Here is a 21,884-nt window from a genome sequence, read left to right as displayed (position 1 = left end):
CATGTCGCACGGGTGTTCCCTGGGGAGAAGGAACAATGACACAAGGTGTGCTGCTGCTACTCGTCCCTGGGGACGCACACATTCTTGCTTGTGGAGACGTGCCTTCTGAGTTCTTTGCAAGAGAAGAATTGGTCTAGTATTTTTCCATAGTCAAAAAATGGGTGAGGAGCTCTGAGCTGTCATTTTTGGAGGGGAATCTTGGGTCTCATGAAGGGTGCGTTGAGTCTAAAAAGGTTGATAACCACTGCCCTAGACTGTTGGATAGGTCATTCTCCTAAGAGGTGTGACATATGGTTTTATCACAGAGGGAGGAAGAAACTGAACTCATGTCCAAACACAGAATTATTGGATAAATGGAGACACAGCCTCTTCCTCCCTCACTACACATTTGTGTGTGCAGTCTAAGCATTAGATGTGCTATGAGAATACTAGAATGAACTGGGCCCCTGTGGAGTTTAGGAGATTCCAGGTTAGGTAGCAAGTAAGAGAATAAATGTATACATTCAAATTGGGAGTTAAGCAGGCCTTAGACAACAAAGTGCTTTTCTATTTCTGATGCACATCTGTAGGGAACTAGCATTTTTAAATCTAGGAGTATTGACAGGGGTCCATCCCCAGGCCTGTCTAATGTAGGCCTGACCCTCTGTCTCTCTGCCACCCACCCACCTTTGGGTCCTGCCACACCTTGATGGAACAATAATTATGATGTTACTCAGGTGGAAGACTGCCCATTTACTACCCCAACGCTAGGGGTCACTGTCCACCGCTTCAAGCCTCCCCTGCATGGTGGCCCATGCCTCACAGATGATCTACAAATGTTGGGCACTGGGTCTGCTCACTTCCTGTCACCCAGGGTGCTGGAGTCTGCCCACCCCCTGTCGCTGTGCCCCTTGGCACTGTGTTCTGCCCCCTGAAGCTGCGGCCCCTAGTGCAGCACACTCTGGCTCTGGGGCTCTGCACAGTAGTGTGCCTCAATGAGGCTCCTCCTCCACCAGATAAAACAACATAAATATGAGTCCCTGGGCTATAAAATAATATAAGTCCTACAAGCCACACTCTGGCTCCTTAAAAACCCCAAACTGCTCCTCAAGTATTGAGTACCTCCCAGCTCTGGGTACCTTGTAGACTCCTGGAGCCTCATGAGCCACAGTAACAGTCTGGCCAGAAGCCACAGCGTTCCCAGGTAGTCTTGCCATGTAGGGGCTCCCTTCCCGTGCCAGCCTCAGCCCTGGGCCTAGAGCCTTATCTTCTTCCTGTCAGCTGACCAGCCTGGGTGGTTGGGCTTTTAATCCCTACCCTCCTGGTACTTGGTGTTCCTATAGACCCTGATCTTAAAATGGCAGCCCTGCCTCCTAGTAACAGAGCTAGGGTTCCCTGTTACAAGTATAAACCTCATTTGAAAATAGGACTAGTTTTCTTCAGAAATTTCTAGGATGGGTGTAACATAAGGAAAATTGATACATTTCAGACAAAATATTTTGAGATCTATGAGCCCTGTCTGTAACATTTGTCCTTGGTATCATAGACACTTATATGAGAAAAGACTGCTGTTCACTCTGGAATAAAGTTTAGGTCTCCAAATTTTCCTTGTACTTAGGAGTTTTAGAACAGATTTTATGTTAACACATTTAGCTAACTATGGCCTCATTTTGAAGTGGAAACTATTAAAACTGTTGGCTTTTGTTTCTGCAAAACCTTTAAGATTTAGACAGTTGAGTTTTTTTATATGAGTTAGGAGTAGTAAGTGAAGGAAAATATTCTGTCTTAATAATAGGCTTAACAAGAGAAGGCAATAAATCAATTCTAATTACTACTCTTGTCGATTATATGTTTCCTCATTCTAATCTTCCAAATTGCATTCCAAACTCAGATTTCTTGTAAATGAGATTGCTCTTCTTCTTCTTCCTCTTTTGTAGGATTTGTCACGTTACATAAAGACATACATGTCCATCAAATCACTCGCCTGCCTTTTGGATTAGGATCAACATTTTGTTGAAAAAGACAGAGCGCTTTTTACAGCCATCTGGGATATTACTTTTGTCCTTTTAGGGGGAAAAATGACAAGATGAATTCTTATTATGGTTAATCTACTGAATAAAACATTGATTTGTGTGTGTGTGAGTGTGAGAAGGTTTGTCTCTCACTTTCAGTTTTTAAGACTTAACCTTACATTAAGAAATAAAGAATGGCATGGGAATACAAGAGGCTGCTACAGATCAGGGAAAACATATCCAGTTGTTTTTCTTAATTTCCACTTTTAGGATGGCCCAGGCCAGACAAGGTAAGAGAGATACTGATCTGAATCACCTCAGAAAATTCACAAGAAACAATTTCTAGACCCAGTCTTGTATCTACTGAGTTCCAATATTCCAGATGAAGTTGGAAAGAGTCTCGGGGACTGGGCAAGGGGCAAAAGGGGAGGATCCTTCAAAAGTTGTAAATCTTTAATTTTTTTTTCTCCATTTTTTCCATTTTCTTGAAATTCTTGCTTTTAAAGGAAGTATTTAGTATTAAATTTAACTAAGAAAACTGCAGGATACTTTGTACAGTACATGAAGAAGCAGGAGTGAGTCCAGAGGGGGTGCACTGGCATGGCTGCACCCCTCTTTCAAGACTGGACTGTGCTGCTAGACCCTCTGGGAAGTTCAAAATACTTCCCGGAGTGGGAGAGAATCCCTCTTCCCCTTCATGCTTAGAGGCATCCTCTCCCCTCCCCTTCCTCTGTCCCATACATACCATGGCTGCTTTCCCTGCTCTCCCAAGGATGGGGGTATCTTCAGTGCCACTCCTGCCCACTCCGGTGGGGCAGCAGCAACAGGAGGAGAAGAGGACTGGAGGGGACGTGCCTTTGAGCATAGAGGGGAAGACGGGGATGCTTACCTGCTTTGGGAACTTTAAAATGTTTCCAGAGGCTCCCTCAGCAGGGTGTGCCTATACAGGTGGATTGACAGGGGAGGAACTAGAGCGGGGTTGCAGCCGCTTGTGCAGTGCAGGTGGCTCCTGCCATACCTCCCTTTGTCAAATGCTGGATCTTCACCTGAGAAGAAGTACATGAGAATTTAGAAAAAGGATTAGAAGAACAATTTACTCTTCCTTTGTAAAGCTTGCCATTATGAAACCATATGGTAAAAAAATATTTCAGAACATGTCTCTGTGGTTGTGGTTAACCCCAACTGTGGTTCTTCTGGATCCATGTTATTTCACAGAGATAAAGAACATCATTACAAGAATATTAATTGCTTTCTTTAATTCTGGTTTATATAGCACAAAATATCAGCCTTCAGAAGTTTATCTGGACACTGATGACCTTTTTACCTTATTTAAGTAAAACAGCAGAGAATATATTAGAACACTTATTTTTCCAATCCATCCATAAATGTGATTAGTTAAAATCTGCCAGGATGAATTCAGGGTTAGAATTAAAATTCAGGCCTACTTTGAGCGCATATCTCAAGCATCCCTGTGTAAGACAGAGGGGGAAAACTAAGAAGGAGTGAGACCTCTACCTCATTTTCCTATACTATATGGCCACAAGTACCTATTCAGATTTTGCCTTTGAGCACAATGGGGAAAGATCAATGGCCCATAAATACTACATCTAGGTTGCTGGGGTGTAAAACACACAGCAGAGAGTTTCCAGTTTGCCTATAATTCAGGTTCGGCTATTTCTCAGTGAAAAATAGAGTTGGAGTATGCCTTGGCATTGCGCCCCTGAGGTATGGCAACTTCATGGTGCTGTTCCTGATTGTGGCAGGGCACTATGTGTGCCTGCCACTTTAAGGCCCTGGAGCTGGCAGCCTCCAAGTGCCTAATGAGGGCAGCCATTTTAGGCTCAGGGCTGACTATATAAACAAGGCAGTTTGGCTGCTGGGGCATGCAACAACATTGCCTGGCCTGAGGGCTGCTGAGTTTCATCCAGAGGTAAGGGAGGAGCTGTAGGGGAAGGTAGGAGGCTCCTGGTCTTAGGTATGACTGGAAACTACACCCTGTTGGGAGTGGGTGGCCTGGTGGGGCACCCAGTGGTGCGGGAGCCCTCAGGAAATACCAGGCCAGTGACCACCTCGGTGAAAGGCGGGTCGGGGCGCCTTAGCCACCTAGCCCTCACCTTCAGATGGGTTGTGTACACCAGAGGTAGTTGTGGGGGTGCAAGCCTTGAGGAGGAGAGTTGGAGGCCAGGTGTGGCCAAGGCCGCCTGAGCCTTGTGGGGGTTTGAGACCCTGAGGAGGAGAGTTGGGACCAGGCATGGCTATGGCCACCTGAGCCCACCTGTGGAAGGAAGCTCCAAGACCCTGAGTAAAGGGGGCGTCATGAGCCATGTGGAGCCCCCAGTGTGGGGGGGCAGCCAGAGAGAGAACTGAGTCCTGACCCCAGTAAGTCCTCCAATGCAGGGAGGCAGAGTGTGCGTCGGATGTAACACTGGTGGTAGCACTACGACCAGGTGGGCAGTGAGAATTCCCTGTGAGACCCTGAGGCACCAGTCATAGTGTGAGGTAACCCCAGCTCCCCACATCTGTCGAGGAGGACCCAGATAGGGGGACCCCAGGATAAAAGTATGGGTCATACATCAAGGCCTGCCAGAGCTTCTTCTGAGTAGCTCAGGCGGGGGCCAGGACCAGGAGGGTCAGAAGGGCAAGGAGGCCCACCGAGAGGGATGACCAAGAGCTGGGGTCCCGACCGCCCTGGAGGTGGGCTGGGGCTGATGTGAGCCGAAGGTCCCAGTGAGGGGACCACACCCGAAGGGGGAACCGGTGGCAGGGAGTTACATGGCCCGGTATGAAGGCAGCAGAGTCCGCCTGAAGGGAGGAACTCAGATGGGGTCCTACAGCAGGATTCTGGGGCCCATCATGGGGGACTGGCGTGTTTGAAAACATCATGATGTCATCAGCGAGGCTTGGGCTGTGGTGCAGGGAAGGAGTGGAGCAGCAGATAGCACCTCAGCAGTAAGGCAGAAAAGGGGCAGCCTCCCGCCTAATTACATCTATTAATTAATCAATTTAGACCAAGGCGTGGCAGGAGGTTTGCACAAGAACAGGTGGATGGCCACGCGGAGATCGGCCCAGGTAGGCCCCCTGATACACTGATGATGACTATTATATATTAATAGCCAGGAATAGATTGAAAGGCAAATACATCTCTAAGCAAATAAAATATTCTCCCTTTAAATGTCTTAGTAGAGAAATTTAAAATGGCCAGCAGATATTTTGTTGTAGATTGTTTGTAACCCTGGCTCCTGCCAGGAGAGTACTTACTGATAAGAGTTGTCCCATCATAGCCAGTGTAATGATGATATCACTGCACTGAGTTGCACTTCCACTAACCTTGAATATTTTCATGCTGTTTCACATGAGTTATCTGCCAAGATAAGTGGAAGTGACAGTATAGGTAACAAAGTGACAGTGCTAGGTAACCACATCTCTGCAACTGCAGCATGAGTTGTGATGATCGGCACTGAACGCTCTATCCATAACTCTTGCTCCTGAACTGGAAGGACTAGTTCGAGGAGTTAAGAGCTTCCATTCTCACTCCAACCTTGCCAATCTAGATGGTAGTTTTAGTGCTGTGGACACCTGGTCATTAGAAACTGGACTCAGACCATGAACTGCTTTCACATGAGTCATTGTACAACAATTGGGATAGTAATGACTTTTGGTTTTAATTATGTGTGCTAAAATCATGGGTTTGTTATATGCAGCTGTTAGCAATTGCCATCTTTTGAATATTCCTGCATTTGACAGTTCATCAGTACTCTGTTCTCGCAAAACTGGGGCCTTAGTGATGTTTGAAGCAGATCGTTGTAGCCTCTCTCAATACATGGTATTTTATTGTCACAGAAAACAGAACTACCATCAATTTGCACAAAGGTATAATTTTCATTTCCATCAGCTGCTACAGTATGTGAAGTTCTCTCACCTGTGTTTAGTTCTGTAAAATTACTCTGTGTTAGATGTAACAGATGTATTCTGTGAGGTAGTGTTCATTGGAACCCAGTCTATTTTGCCTCAGTACCATGATACATATTCCTTTAAAAGATGATTTTTTGAGGTTAGTTCAGTGGCCAAGGGCTGGTATGTTGTACAGCCATATGGACATCAGAGATTAAGTCCTGCAGTTGGTCTCTGTTCCTTTCAGCTGGCAGGAGATAGAAGAACAGCAGAGGCAGCACACCAGACGCCAGGGGGAAGGCACAACTTGCTCTCAGTTAATGATACCTCTGGCTGGCACCCAAAATGGTACTGTCAGTCTCTGCAAGAATTGCATCCAACCTTCTCCAGCTGTGGAGGTGGCTGTGGTGTGGGGCCTCAGGGAAGAGAAAGGTAAGGAGTGAAATTAGAACATCATGAAGGATAATTCCCCTTCAAATGTTTTTAGGTTTTTTCTTGTCACTAAGGATTTCAGGACAGTCACAAAGAATAAAGTTCTTGTTAAGAAATAAGGATGCCTGCTGACTTGCAAGTGGGGTACAATGGGATACATTGCTAATTATAAGATTATCACTGTAAAATTCTGTTGGATAGTGATACATCAGCAAAATCATGCAGAAATTACGTTTTTGGGTTTCTTGTAGCATAAGGATATTAAATTAAAAGAAAATGCATGGGAACATATGAAGGCTTCCTGTAGCCCCCCTATAAATTTCTAAGCATGATTTAAAAGCATAAACACATGTTGACAGGAGTTTCAGGAAAGAGACTGAAGGTTCCTACAATGGAGGCTTAATATATTCAGGACAGGATACAGTAATAAAAGGAAATGAAGAGTGTTGGATGCCAGGACCTATGCAGTGATAATAGGTCACGTATTGCCAGAGATACTTGCTGTAGAAACCTGCAGACCTGTCTGAGATTTGATTTTTTTGGCCTGATGTTTATATCAATTACATGAATTTATATTAATTAAACATTGGGCTCTATCCTTGTTTGAAGAGGGCAGGGTAGAGTTGCATCATATAGACTAACTAAATCAGAGATGCACAAACTTCCATAAGCAACAGCTTGCTTCATTAGATTCTTTGAGAGGACTTCAGGGAGCGGAGCTCCTAAACCAGGGGTGGGTAAAATATGGCCCGCAGGCCACATCTGGCTCACCAGGCCATTTTATCTGGCCGATGGGGCCCATAAAAATTTAGAAAATTAATTATCTGCTGTGGCTTTCTGTCAAAGATAAGGTGCCAGCAGCAGCAGGACTTGGGAGGAGTTGGTGGCTGGACCCAGTGGTGGCAGGAGCAAGGCCCACCAGGCCCTGCCCTGTCCCCACCCCAACCTTCCCCTCCTCATCCCCAGCCAGAAACTTCTGCCTAGCAGAGTCTTCTGGCCTGGTGACCATGGGGCTGTTCCCCTGCCCTCCCTCTGCCTGAAAGTGGAAACTCAGATAAGAACGGGCCGGGGTGGGGGGAGGAGGCTGATGAAGTGAAGTTCATAGGCCCATTTGATCCAAGTTTGCAGATGACACTAAGCTATGGGGCGAAGTGGACACGCCGGAGGGCAGGGAACAGCTGCAAGCAGACCTGGACAGGTTAGACAAGTGGGCAGAAAACAACAGAATGCAGTTCAACAAGGAGAAATGCAAAGTGCTGCATCTAGGGAGGAAAAATGTCCAGCACACCTACAGCCTAGGAAATGACCTGCTGGGTGGCACGGAAGTGGAAAGGGATCTCGGAGTCCTAGTGGACTCAAAGATGAACATGAGTCGGCAGTGTGACGAAACCATCAGAAAAGCCAATGGCACTTTATCGTGCATCAGCAGATGCATGACAAATAGGTCCAAGGAGGTGATGCTTCCCCTCTATCGGGCGCTGGTCAGACCGCAGCTGGAGTACTGCGTGCAATTCTGGGCGCCGCACTTCAAGAAGGATGCGGATAACCTGGAGAGGGTCCAGAGAAGGGCCACTCGTATGGTTAAGGGCCTGCAGGCCAAGCCCTACGAGGAGAGATTAGAGAAACTGGACCTTTTCAGCCTCCGCAAGAGAAGGTTGAGAGGCGACCTGGTGGCTGCCTATAAGTTCGTCAGGGGGGCACAGAAGGGAATTGGTGAGTATTTATTCACCAAGGCGCCCCCGGGGGTTACAAGAAATAATGGCCACAAGCTAGAGGAGAGCAGATTTAGATTGGATATTAGGAGGAACTTCTTCACAGTTCGAGTGGCCAAGGTCTGGAACGGGCTCCCAAGGGAGGTGGTGCTCTCCCCTACCCTGGGGGTATTCAAGAGAAGGTTGGATGTGTATCTAGCTGGGTAATGTAGGCCCAGCACTCTTTCCTGCTTATGCAGGGGGTCGGACTCGATGATCTATTGAGGTCCCTTCCGACCCTAGCATCTATGAATCTATGAATTTCTGAAAAGTGGCTTGTACATTCAAACAAGTGCCTAACCTCATCACCAAAACTGAAGCCAACTTCCTACAGCTCAAAACACAAAACCTGCCAACTATCTCCAGTACCCCCACAAACTGCCTACCAGAATCTATCGAACACAACAATACCCAACTACCTGTGGGGGCACATTCCTCACCAAAAAACACTGTGCCTCCAGTCTCTCAGGCCTGATCCTGAGAGGGAGCAAATTACTAACCACTTTTCACAACCAGGCCTATGAACGTCACTTCATCAATCTCCTAGGTATAGAAACTCATGGACTCAATATAGATCAGATAGTGGAATTCTGACACACTACAACCTGCCGGACATCTGACTTCCCAGGTACCTCTGCACTTGTACCTGATCTGCTACATCCCCCTTTCTTCCCCACACCAGCCTGTTCCTCACCCCCTGACGCCTCCATTTCCATTTTCACTGACTGGCTTTCTTGCCTGCATTATGTTCCAGGTCAGCCTCTGGCTTCTTTAATCTTCCTTTCATCCAGGACCAGGAGACGCACCAACTGCAGGTACTTTTTCAGCCTAACAAAGGGTTTTTCAACCCAAAAGCTGGAATCCTGGGCAGCTAAGCCGAGCACACTGGAAGCCTCACAACTCTACTGCAACCAGCAAGTGTCAGGCCTGTCAGACTCTTTCCCCAGCCAAGACTGTGTGTGTGCATGCATTAGCTGGAGCTTATGGTGCCTCCTACCCACCTTTCACCAGGCGATCATTGGCCCTGGCACTTATGGGGCTGCTGTGCCTTCAGCAGTCCCACCAGGTCTCCCTACCCTGGCAGGGTGCAGTTTTCGTGGTCATGTCCAGGACCTGGGGCCTCCTCCTTCCCCATAGTCCCATCCCAGACCTCCAAGTTCATCGTGGCAGGGGAACGAGCTCAGCGGGGACATGTTCTTCTCCTGCTGGCTGGTGAAGCAGTTAGTGCCCCCTCCAGCTGAGAGCGGGGCATTACTTCATTTTAAAAAAAAATTAAAAAGGTAATAGATGTAGATGGAGTGAGGAGGATGGCATTCAGTCCCAGTGCACCTGGAGCTTGGGGAACCCCAGCAGTGGGAGGCTCACCTTCAGGAACACCAGCTGCTCCATCAAACCAGCATCCAAGCAAGTATGGTGGGGTGTCACCTTGCTGCTTGTAGCAGCCTCATCCCTTTTAGCAGGAGAAAAGAGGCTGTGTCTCTGTTTGGTGATGGTAGTGTGGGAGGGACTTACAACTCTTCCTCTACCCCCTCTTCCACCACTCCCTGAAGGCTGGCCAATCTGGCCACCTGCCTTTTTACCTTTATGGTGTGTTTCATGTCTTCCTTTTCTACAAATATATAAATGTATTTGTGTTCCTATATAAATTAAAAAATGTAGGTGTGGTGCAATCAAGAAATTTATGAAAGCAATAGAAATATAGCTGTCTCTGTACATCAATTCAGAAATCTAGGCATAGGTGTGATGCAGTCAAGAACTTTATGGAAGTGATGGAAATATAGCTGTCTCTGTATATAAATTCAGAAATCTAGGTGTAGGTGTGGTGCAGTGTGAAGGGGTGAGAGAAAGAGCAAACAAAAGCTCCGAGGTGCCTTGTATGTTGGGCAAGGGAGGTCAGGGGAAGAAAAGCAGCTGGCAGCAACAGACAGAGAAAGTAAAAACAAACAACACTTACAGCATGGAGGGCTGGCAGGGCTGCAGCTGGAGACCGGAAGGGAAGAGAAACACTCACCACACTTCTGGAGCAGCATCTTGCTCCGGGTTGGAGGAGGAAGGCTGCTCAGAGGTATTTCTGGCCCTGGAGAGGAGCAGAGGGGGGTCAATTCCCTGCAAGCCTCAGAGATAGGAGAGGCTGAGCATCCCCACAGGCAAGTATTGCAAAACATGCCAGAGGAACGCTGTGGGTATGACCCTGAGAAGTCTCGCGATGAACCCGGCAGAGCTGGCAAGCCAAGCTCGGGGTCGCGGTCACGGTGGATTGGCCGGGTGGTGGCTATTGGCACGGACAGGTGGGATTAGTGGCTTTGGAGTCTGAGAAGTACCCAGGCGTATTGGTTTAACAAAGATGGTTTATTTTACTCACGCTTTGAAGTGGAGGCACACAGTTGCTTTCTTCAGTTACAGTAATAACGCACAGACAACAAAGGGGGTCTGTTGGCCCACGAGGTTCAGTCCGAAGACCTAGTCCCAGGGCTGGTCAACAGCTCATTAATGGATGTGACATAAAATGAACTGTAACGCATAGGTAACGAGTCGCGTGAGGCCAGTCCACAGCAATGGACAAATCGGGTGGTCGAATATGAAAAGCCAAGGTCGGTAGCCAGAAGATGAAGCCGCGAAGATGTCAGGTTAGAGGGTTGAGCCGGGTCGTAGTCGAAGAAGGAAGCCGAGGTCGATGGTCCGGAGCCGGGTTAAACAAAGTCCAGAGGGTGATCCAAAATCATAAGCCGTTAGTCCGTTCAAAGGTAAATCAGGAGCCAGATGAGTACAATCGAGACCGTGGTGTAGCAAGCGATACGAAGAGTGACTATCAACGAAGTCGAAGGAGGAGATCAATAGGCCCTGAAGCCTGACTCAGAGACAGTCCCTATGGCAGCAGCCTCTGTCTCCAGTCCACACAATCTCCCCCCCAAGGGAGGGGCTCACAGAACTTTTATATCAATTTAGTGGCCAATCACAGTGCTCTCTGCAGAGAAATTTCTAGTCCGATTACCTCATGTCAGGTTCTGACTGAGCATGCTCTCAGTCAGGAGCTGACACAGTCTGAGCATGGTCTGTGGGGAAAGTAGGTCAACAATGATTGACGGGCCCGCAGGTCACCCAGGGGGCACGGGCTGGGTGAGCCTTGGAAATTTCCACTCACAGCTTCAAACCGCGCATGTCAGTTTAACCTCTTCTGTGCTGGCAGCATATACTCAAAGTTTTTTCCATGACATGCCCGCTTGCGGTCAGCACAGAAGCTAAAAGGCCGAATTATACCTCCTCCTCTCCGATGGGAACATCGTTCTCGAATGGGACGGTGGTATATACATATGATGACAAGTTAGCAACTTGGCTCGTAAGGATCTTGAAAATACAACTAATGCTACACACAATAATTATAACCATAAACAGAAATGACAACACAGGTGTAAGCAAATTCGTTAGCCAAGATGATGTATTAAAGCCTAACCAATTGAATAATCTAGACAGCCATCCTTGGCCTATTCCCGCAATGGAATTGACCTCCTCTGCAATTCTTCCGATTTTTATAATTTGACCTTGCAGTGGGACACTGATATTAGGGATGGCTATGCAGCACATATCGTGGGACAGATTCAAATATTGGCACAGTCCTCCCTGTTGGATTAGGAGTGCATCTAGTGCCAATCGGTTCTGCATAGTCATGCGCAACACTGCTTGTAGCTGTTGGTCTACGAGGTCAAAACCTGTGGCTGTATGATTTGCTAGCAACTCGACCTGCTCGGAAAGTTGGGCTAGTGCTATCCGGGCTTTGGCGATCGCGAGTCCCCAGAAAAAGAAACCCTCAAAGCCCCAACTGAGTCCCTGGGCAATTTTTTCCCCGTGCGTTAAGGAACTCCACACCGGAGTACAAGATCTTTTATGTCGGTGTGACATGAGGGGACTCGGCGGGTGTGCCGTGGAGGCCTGTATGGGTGGACAAAATAAAACCGAACTTAAGAAACACTGTACACCTGATTATGTAGCTGGTAGGGTGGTGTACAATCGCCCGTCCGAGCATGCCCATATCAGTCCCAAAGGTGCCAGTGTACTCAATTCAGAGCATCGACCTAGGGCAGGAAAAGCATGCCTAGTCCATTCCGGGGGGCCGGATTGTCTAATGGGTGGTTCCACACCATGGCAGATAGCACTTACTAACACCGCTCGTAATATAGGATAATAAAAACTAAACCATGAATTGTTTCCCCTGGGGCCTGGCTGAGTTAGATCAATTGTTAATGATTCATTCCACACCACCAAGGGAGTAGGCTTTACGAGGGGTGAGAGGATGACCTCAGGGTCGGAGGTTTTCTTTCCCCTGGGAACGAGGGTGAGGTGCCAAGGCAGGGTAATCAAGCGGGGGTCCCACGTTAATGACATGTCTGGTCGAGACCAATCCTCACCCTGGGGGTTTATCCCCCATGGGATAGCGGAACAAGCGCGCGGAGCTTCCTTTTCCCAGCACTCCTCGCTAGGGGGTTGAGTAATGAGTGAGAGAGTGGTGAGGTTAAATCCGTGAGGCCAAGTGTAACTGGTAGGAATATAGCCTCCTCCCATCAAGGGGATAGAGATATTGATAACATTCCCCTTACTTTTTGAGATCCTGGTAAACCAGGTTACGATGTTAAACGGTACTGGATATGGGAAGAGAACCGAATCCTCGACGGACAGAGGGATTTTAAGACATGCGGTCAATCCCTCACCATTCTCGTCGTCTCCCGTGGCATTAGCCCATATTGACAATAAGTACAGAACTGAATTTTGAGACCGCTCAGATTCTGTGATCGATACCGCAGATACAAAAGTAACATATTTACAACACATCAAAATCCAGATCACTCTGAAGTCCTTTTGTTTTCTTGGAATGCACACTGAGAAAAAACACAGATTTGTTTTCTGGGGGAAAAGAATCAAAATAGACTAATAAAACAAAAGGAGGATTTCGGGGGGAGGAATAATTTGAAAGGAATCAATAAATATAATAATAAAATAAAAAGGTATAGAAAGCAAAAGATATTGATGAATCCCCCTTGCTAGGCTAGCAAGTTGGAAATGAATGATAGCCTTTGTTGTCTGACACTGCTGAGCTGCTGGAAGACACAGCTCAGTAACGGACTCCAAGGCAGAAAGTAGCTCAGTTCAAACAATGCTGCTTTTTATGCTGTTTTTCTATCCCTCCCCCAGAGCACTGGGATTGGAAGGGAAGGATCACAGTCACTGGCCAGCTACACAGTCAATATTAGAGCAGTCCTTCCCCTTCCCTCTCGCTACTTTCTGTTTTCCTGCAAGCAAGCCCAGCTTCAGCTTCAAAACTCAAAATATTTTGAAACTTTTGAAACGTTTTGACTGCCCTCATTTTGTTTTGAGGCTGTTTTGAAGCCTTCTGTTTCATTTTGAGTTCTCTGTTTTGAGCTTGAAACAAGTCGAAACAGCTGGTGAAATTTTGCACAACCCTATTATCTACCTCTAGTCCTGTTTGCAGACAAACAACAGTTAGTGCAGTGCCAAATTGGTCTGGAAGAAGCTATGATTTGCAGCTCAGTTTGAAGCAGTTTATTGTTAGTCTCCAACAGTGTCAGTAAGAGATTGAATAATCAACTGTTTACTTTCATTCTCGGCTCATATAACTAAATGCTGCCTAACAACCCTTTCTCCTGGGATAGTTACTATATAGGGACCAGGTTAGTTAACTTCCATTTTCTCTTTTGTTTCCTAGCCACAATGAGCTCTTTCTACCGTCATTGAAGTAGTTTCCATCCTTGGATTAAATATGATATTTGCTCATCCTATTACTGAATTTGCTGTAATATATATATATTTATGGGTTGAGTCTTAAGATTTCATTACAGCAAATTCAATAGTAGGATGAATGAATATCGTATTTATAAACACACATAAATATGGTGTGTGTGTGTATATATATGTGGGTGTATATGTATGTATAAACAATTTATTTTGCTAAATCTCACTGTCTTTTTAATTAAACAATGCATTTAGGGAAAGGCCTTAATACTGCTTCTCTATCTCAGAGTTTCTCTTTCAGAACAGAATTGCTGAGGGCCTTTTAACTAAAATTTACACTTTACTAATTGCTGAACAAAAAACTAATAATTTTCTTCCCGCAGAGGCCTGGCAAAGAGTCCTGGCAAAGAGATCTGAGTATTTACTGTCCTAATAATATTTAACCTTCCATTTTCAAAACGATGTAAAAATTATGTTAATTTTAGATTTGCTTGATTAAAACATTGTGCCATTTCAACCTCACTCCATGTGGATTACAAACAATGACTTTTTTCAGCATGGCTTTGGGTTGCAAGGAATGTGGACGCCAACATCTTCTTCAGTTTCATGTAAACTAGAATTACTCCAAAACTGAAGCTTTAGGTTGTTGGTGGCACAACCTGGAATTTTAATATGAGCTGAATCTATTGTATTTGTCTTTACTTTAGGTTTAGTAGGATTACTGTGGCTGTGGATTAGAAAAGAAGTAATGATTCTTCATCCCTCTTAATATGCTGTTTACAAAACTGAGTTCTTAACTGTGGAACAAGTGCCTTTCATGCAACATCTATCTGAATGGTTGCCATGAACTCCTTTTCATGTATGCTGAAGCCAAGGGCTAGACTGCAAAGCCAGTGGTCTTTGAGAATATTTGTGTTTATTAAAATCCTCAAAACTACTTTCTTTTTGGGGCATAACCATGTATGTTTTGGCTTTTCTAAGATCTCTATTTTTTTAATGCTAGTTTTGGATTAGGGAACTGTTGCCTTTAGCATTTATCTGACCATAATCAAATGCACAGCTGCATCTCTGCTTGCCTTGAGATTAATAGAATAAGATTCATCCAGTCAGGGTGGAGACTTTTTTTCAGTAGCATAACTAGGAATGGGTGAGAGAGGCACCAGGTTAGGAGGGGCACTGGAATGAACCCCCTACTCCTTCAGAGACCACAGCCCAGGAGCATTTCCAGGCCAGGAACTTCAAACCAGTTCTCAGCTGCTGCTGCTTTGAGAGTAACAGCTGGGGCAGGTAGAGCATACAGGGCCATTTGTACATGACACCGGGGGGGGGGGGGGGTAAATTGAAGTGGTGGTTTTGTGAAAACATAGCTTCAATTTAGGGCAAGGTAAACCCCCATGTCATGTACATCCATCTCAGAGCCCAATCCTTACCTGCATTTCCAGTGCTGGGGAGGGCAGAGCGAGCTGCTGGCAGGCAGAGCAGTCCCTGAGCTGGTGGGGGGGAGCTGGTGCTTCCCTCCATGACACCAGTGGCCCTCCCCCCCCCCACCCAGGTGGCACCTGCCCACAGGCATCAGGCTCGGGTAGCTGTGGAGGGAAGCACTAGGTCCCTGCACAGCTCAGGAGGGCACTGTGGGGGAAAAATATATATATCAGGCTCGCTGCTTTGTTTTTCCTTCTGTTGTGTCTGCCTTTCCAGTATACTACTGGGTTGCCTGCATGGGATGCCTGCACGGTCCCTGAGTGGCACGGTGCCCGGTGCTGCCCTCTGCAGCTGTAAGGTAGGAAACTAGAACTCCTTGGAGGTGTTTTACTTTGCAGCACCCCAAAGTCATTTTCTGTGTCCCAAAGTTATTTAAGGTGTATTACGCTGCCGAATGCGCTACAGTGGGTGGAATCAACACACAATACACTGTCAAATGTGCAAAAAAGCAATGCCATTAAAGCAGTGCCAAAGGCAACTAACCCATTTTAACCCACTTTGAAGTGTTGTCTACAAATGCCCCAGGACAGCAACAGCTCAGTCGGGACTGATAAGAAATTCCTAGCATTAGTAAGGCTGCTGTCACACTCCACCCCCTGCTCTTGGACCCAAGCCCTATCTCATGCTTCTGCCTGGTCTCACAACTGCATGCCCTGGGCATCTGCTTGGGGTTTTTTTGTGTGTCGACTATAACTAAACAATGGAACTTGGAGTTGGATTATTAGTGAATAATTGCTGTGAACAGTTTATGGTCTAGTGAGAAACGGGAAGATATGTACACAAACCTCATTCTTACAACAATGTGTTAGGTGAGCTCCAGGTGAGGATATGTGAAGAGCTTGCAGACAATCTTGACTAGAATTTGGTCCATCTTTATTCAGAAGCATAGCATCGGGGAAAGTATAAAGAGTTTCCTTTATACACATTGCGAGGCAAAGATTTCTTTGTGTGATGTCTTTTATTGGTTCAAATGCATAGCTGAAATAGAGTTAGACAAACTTTTGAAGGCCAGACCATCTTCATCAGGGATCTGATGAAAAGTTTGTCCAATTCTACCCCAGCTATGCAGTTGGTTTAATAAAATATACCACCCTAAGAAATCCTTGCCTCTTGAATAATTCCTGGACCATTACAGCTATGTTATCACTCTAATGCTACCTTTATATCTGCCTGTAGTCTCCCTAAGGTTCAGGCAGAATTGCAGGTCTTGCATTCAGGGTTACCCAAGAGATTGCTCTTTAGCACAGATTACCCTGTCTTGATCGAGGGGGCTGGATTAGACTACCTTATGAGGTCCTTTCTAGCCCTATTTCTCATTATCATAATCATCTCCAACTGGCTCCTAGTACTCCAGGTGGTGGTATTGGTATGAGATTGTGACGATCCATGATCCTGGCCCTTTTCCACTGGCTAGTGAATCTAGGTGGCCATGTGGTGATGGGTGTATGTCAAACCTCATAGATGAGTTTAGCAATCTATATACTCCCATATGCACCATTATGTTCCTTCTGGAATCATGCAGCTCTACACTACCCAAAACAAGGCTATACATAAATGGTACCAAGAATTAGTTTGCTCATGTCTTTTGTATACTTTCAACCTCAAAAATCATGTCACTGTAAACAAAGCTAAAGGTTCTGAGGTGTCTTGCAATATCTAGCAACTTCATTTCAATTTCGTTTTAAAATGATTTTATCATTTGGAATTCAGAATGGCTTTAGTTAATTTTAATTCTGTTTATTTGGGAAATTATGATGGGACCCTATCACTACTAAGTAACATCTTGACAGGAATGCAATGATGGAACTCTGACTAAAACAACTTACTAGAGCATGCCTGGATAAATTAAAACCAAGTCGGGGGGAAAAAAAACCCCCTACCATGGTATGCTTTGTGTTCCAACACAGTCTTATCTGATTTCCTTTTATTTGCAGATCTAAAAATAAATTAAGATAAACTTGGGAGTAAGAGAAAGGGTAGCATAAGATAATAATGTTCTTTAATGAAATGTGATCCTGTCAGCACAAAATGCATGTTATTCACACACATCTCTAGTACTCCTATTATATATTCAGCAAAAAAAAACCATATCAGGATAACAATACAATAATCTTCTAAGACATCAGCTTCCTAATGTGTCAGTTTTCATTGCTTGTTTTGTCTCCAGTGGTAATTAATATCAATCAAAACAACACGGAAAGGATTGAACATAATCACTAAATCTCTCTTGCATAGTGGTCTTGACTCTTAAAACTAACAGAACAATTTCAACACAAATGATATTTTAAGTCTGGCTGATTCTTATTTAATTGAAGTCTGAATTCTCTAAATGCATTATCATTATGCAAGTACACTAAGTACAGTTCCTTAAAAGGAAGTGCAGCTCTTTTGGGGTGCCCAAATTGACTGTAATTTGATAAAGACTATCTTGTCACTCCTATTGAAGATGAGGATTTTGTTAACTCTCTGAATAATGAAAATATTACAGTGGATGTGCCTACACATGTGCAGTTGTTACTGTGCAGTCATTTAGTACTTGCTTAAGCAGTTCTTTTGCTACTGCACAGTAACTACTGTTATTGCATTGTCCGGGTGCTGCACAGGTTGTGTCCATCGCTACTTTGCAGTAGGAATGAGCTATTGCGCAGTAATGTCGGCATCATGGTTTGTGCCTGCCGATGCTATGTTTCTGTAACGCACTGCTATGGTGATGTAATGTCTTGTGTAGACATGACCACTGTGTGGGCTAAAGAAATACTATCATGGGATAGTCCCTAGACTGAGCACTTGTCCTGTGAATACAAGGTGAGAGGAAATAAAGCACAAAGGAGATGGGCAAACCTGTCTGAAAAATGGGACCAGTGCTGTGGCCGGTCTTTGTGAGAGCCGTTATAATGGATGAAAGAACTAAATGTTGTTTGAAAATTTGATTCCTCTTGGTGTGTCCAAGGTTGTTTTTGTTTATGTGCAAATATTGTTTGGACAAGAAAAGTATTGAAAATCTGGGTAGGACTGGATACTCCAGATAGTTCTAACTCAACTCAGGGACTATAAAATTGGAAGCACCTCAAAATATGAGAACTAGAGGAGTTTTTCAAAGAGAAATGGTTTCATCACTTTTCATTTGCTTATCTTCCTCTGTTTTTTTTCTCTCTCCAGTTTACAGACTGAATCAGAGTAAAAGCACATTGGACTTCAAACCATAATGTTTCCTCATATTTAAAAGTACATTCTATGTTATATATTTGCCTGCTTACTTGACACCATTTCTACTGTGACCAAAAGAGAAGGGAAAACTTAACTGGCCACCTGGGCTTGAACCCTAACCACATTTTGACCTCAAAATAAGTGAGGGCTCTACATGCCTGAGGAAAGAGCCCTAACTCAGTCATCACCCTATCTACTATCAGACTCGTAGCAGTGTGTGGCAGGGCACTGTTTGTGCCTGCCACTTTAAGGGCCTGAAGTCAGCAACCGGCAGGTACCTGATTAGGGCAGCCATTTTGGAGTTAGAGGCTGCCTATATAAACAGGGCATTTGCTGCTGGAAGGCCAGGCAACAACATCGCCTGGCTGCAAGGCTGCTGGAACATCTTGGAGGTAAGGGAGGAGCTGTAAGGTATGGATTGGAGGCTCCTGGTCTTGGGTACAACCTAAAACTGCACCCTGCCGGGAGTGGGTGACCTGGTGGGGCCCTCAGTGTCGCAGGAGCCCCCAGGAAATGCCAGGTTGGCTACCACCCTGATGAAAGAAGGGTTGGGGCACCTTAACACCAGCTCCTATCTTTGGGTGGGTCAGGTGACATCAGAGGTAGAGGGGGCTAGGCATGGCTACAGCCACTTGAGCCCATCTGAGGAGGGAGGCCCTGAGGCCTGCCTTTCACCAGGGTGGTAACCAGCCTGGCATTTCCTGGGAGCTCCCGCACCATTGAGAGCCCCACCAGGCTACCTACTCCCAGCAGGGTGCAGTTTTAGGTTGTACCCAGGACCAGGAGCCTCCAGTCCATCACCTACAGCTCCTCCCTTACCTCCAGGATGTTCCAGCAGCCTTGCAGCCAGGTGATGTTGTTGCCTGGCCTTCCAGCAGCAAATGCCCCGTTTATATAGGCAGCCCTAATCGGGCACCTGCTGGCTTCAGGCCCTTAAAGTGGCAGGCACAAACAGTGCCCTGCCACGCAAAGGAAAAACTTATTATTTTCTTTTTCCCTTCTACTGTTATCTTCCCCCTGTTGCACTGGATTTATGACCCAGATCCCTTGTTTTGGGCTGACCCAAACCCTCAGACCAGACATGACTTCTCCATTTGATAGTAGACGAGTTTTATTGATATACAGTGTGACGCCCTCAGTTAGTATTGTATCTTCTGCACTCCCTGTGTCAGGCACTCCAAATCGCCTGTCATGACTTGATGGAAACATAATTGAAAGAAGGGGATCAGTGGTGTTCCCACTCTGTCCTGGAGATGGTAGTACTCACTGAATTGATGCACCTGGTCCTGGGGCTCTGCCTCCCCTACACCCCAGTCCACTTGCCAACTGTGAGGGCTGTCGTGCAACCATTCCCAGTTATTGGCTCTGGTCCCTTATGGCCTCCCACTGGGACTCAGTCCCATCAGCCTCAGTGTGAAGGTGCAGGCTTGTAATAGCAGCCTGACATGTGCCCCTAGTCCTTGGCCCTGCTTCGTCCCTTCACTGGGTCTGTAACTGCCATACCCTACATAGGCTCAAGGATGGCCATGCTAATCAAGAGCTCCCTGGCCAGTGACCAACCCCAAGCCCCTCCTCAGGAAGCTCTGCATTGGGGAGTCCCTTCTGGTTTCTTTATGCTGCTCCCACTTACCTCCAGTGGGACAGCATTGTTGGGGAATCTGTGCTGGCCGCATTGTACCCTGGCAAGCTTGGCGTATTGCTTCCTTCGTTGTCCCTTGCACCCAGCTTTTGCCAGGGTTTTTAAAATCTCCTGCGGTGGCAGTCACAGCTGACATCATCAGCTGGCTACTGCCCAGTCTGATTGACAGACATTTGGAAAGCTGGCATAGCTCCATTTCGTGTGACTTCAGCCCTGTCTCTGGCTCCCTCCTGGGTAAGTTGTCTGTGGTGTCAGGGTCCCTGGGCCTGCCTTCAGGAGTGATGGGGTCTGTTCCAAGCACTTCTGACCCCTGGGATCGGCTCAAGCTGCCACACACAGTGATAACAGATACGAAAAATGCAGGCAAGGCAAACAAAATAACCCACCCCAATTCTATATCTAGCAGTCTTAGAGCTGTCACAGAGAGAAGGTATGTCTGGCCAGTACATGAGATTCACCCTGAGGTTCTTTCTTGAACGTCACCAGCCTAGAGGTCAAGGTCTGAGGCCCCTTCCCCACCCTCCCCCCAAGCGGGGTGGGTGAGATGGGCTGGTGGTATGCCATCTGTCCATGGTGGCCTTGGGTTCCCCCCTCAGGGACCCTTTGCTGCTTTCAAATGCCTCCTTTTGTATCCTTTGTCCCTATGATGACTTCATTCAGGGGGCTGGACTTGACGATCTTCCAAGGTCCCTTCCAGCCCTAATGTCTATGAATCTATTAATTTATTCCTAGGCATCTTTTATTGGTCTCTTTGTGGTCAACATACTATCCATGCTTTGTTCTGTCAGCATATTCCTTTGTTCCAACAAACCCATCATGTGCACACATGTTAATTTGGTTATTTACCTGTCTCCTAATTTGCTCCATGCACTAAAACTGGAAATCCCAATGGCTCTTCAGTTGGGCACTGTGACCTGGTCTCAGTGCTGCAGAGTCCCTTATCTCTGGGCACATTGTTCATGTTATGGAACAGTGCGGTACATGTCTTCAATTTCCCAGCCTATGTGTCTGCTGGTTTTAGACACAGTGGGTCTTGAAAGAAACATAGTCACAGACAGGCTTTTGGAAACCAGTTAAGCCTTGCCATTGCCCTGGACCATGGTTTTAATGCAATATCTACTAAAATTTCTAAAAGCAAACTTCTAAATACTATTTTTTAGCCATTACCTCCACCCCTTCTTGATGCCCATACTTTATAGACAATAATTTAACACTGACTTGGACCACAAAGGTATTAGAGTAGAGGGTTTCATAATTTTTGGTTTTCCTGTGGGGGGAAAAACACATGATTTCAACAAATACTTGCATTGTGTTATTGTCACAGGGTTAAATCCTGAGATCATATGATAACCCTGAGTTCTGTGCATACTACAGACATGTTTTAGGCCTTTGACATGTTACACTTAATGCTCTCAGCCTCCTGAGTATGCTCCCATGTGCTTTAGAGACTGGGAGCACTGGTCAGCTGATTGGAGTTTACAGCTAGGGAAGACAGTGTGCTCCCCCAGTTGGGAGCCCTGATCAGGTGACAGGGTGCCACTTGCAGCTGGGAGCTCCAATCACCGATGGGGCTCCCAGCCATGGTAGGGAATCCCTGTGCATCCACAGGAGGGAGCCCTATCAGTGATCAGAGCTCCAAGGTGGGGAAGCTCACTGTCTCCCCTAGCTGGGACCCCTAATGAGCTGACCCCAACCTCTGGACCACATGGGAGTATGCTCTGAAGGCTGGGAGCACTGGCCACACATTCA

At 46.2% G+C, this 21,884-nt stretch overlaps 1 protein-coding gene and 1 long non-coding RNA gene across 5 annotated transcripts in view; one reads left to right on the top strand and one right to left on the bottom strand.

Moving 5' to 3' along the window:
• The window catches only part of LOC149863065 (uncharacterized), a 128,493-nt gene that overhangs the window by 90,128 nt on the left and 16,481 nt on the right, over nt 1-21,884 (top strand). For 2 of the 4 annotated variants that reach the window (XR_016443062.1, XR_016443063.1), the window contains one exon: nt 1,917-2,053. The exons of 1 other annotated variant lie outside the window; for it this stretch is intronic. This is a non-coding gene — a long non-coding RNA (uncharacterized LOC149863065). Of the gene's footprint in view, nt 1-1,916; nt 2,054-6,129; nt 6,315-8,819; nt 9,585-21,884 lie in introns of those variants that run through there. One more of the 4 variants, XR_016443064.1, reaches the window with a different exon arrangement.
• LOC149863066 (syncytin-A-like) lies at nt 11,318-12,622 on the bottom strand. Its single transcript, XM_090051219.1, is given in 1 exon segment — nt 11,318-12,622. A coding segment is annotated over 1 exon segment (1,305 nt).

This window comes from Crocodylus siamensis, chromosome 6 (genome assembly GCF_052110815.1).
Source record: "Crocodylus siamensis isolate JL-2025a chromosome 6, ASM5211081v1, whole genome shotgun sequence".
Classification (NCBI taxonomy): domain Eukaryota; kingdom Metazoa; phylum Chordata; order Crocodylia; family Crocodylidae; genus Crocodylus; species Crocodylus siamensis.
This window is presented reverse-complemented; position numbering and strand designations above follow the sequence as displayed.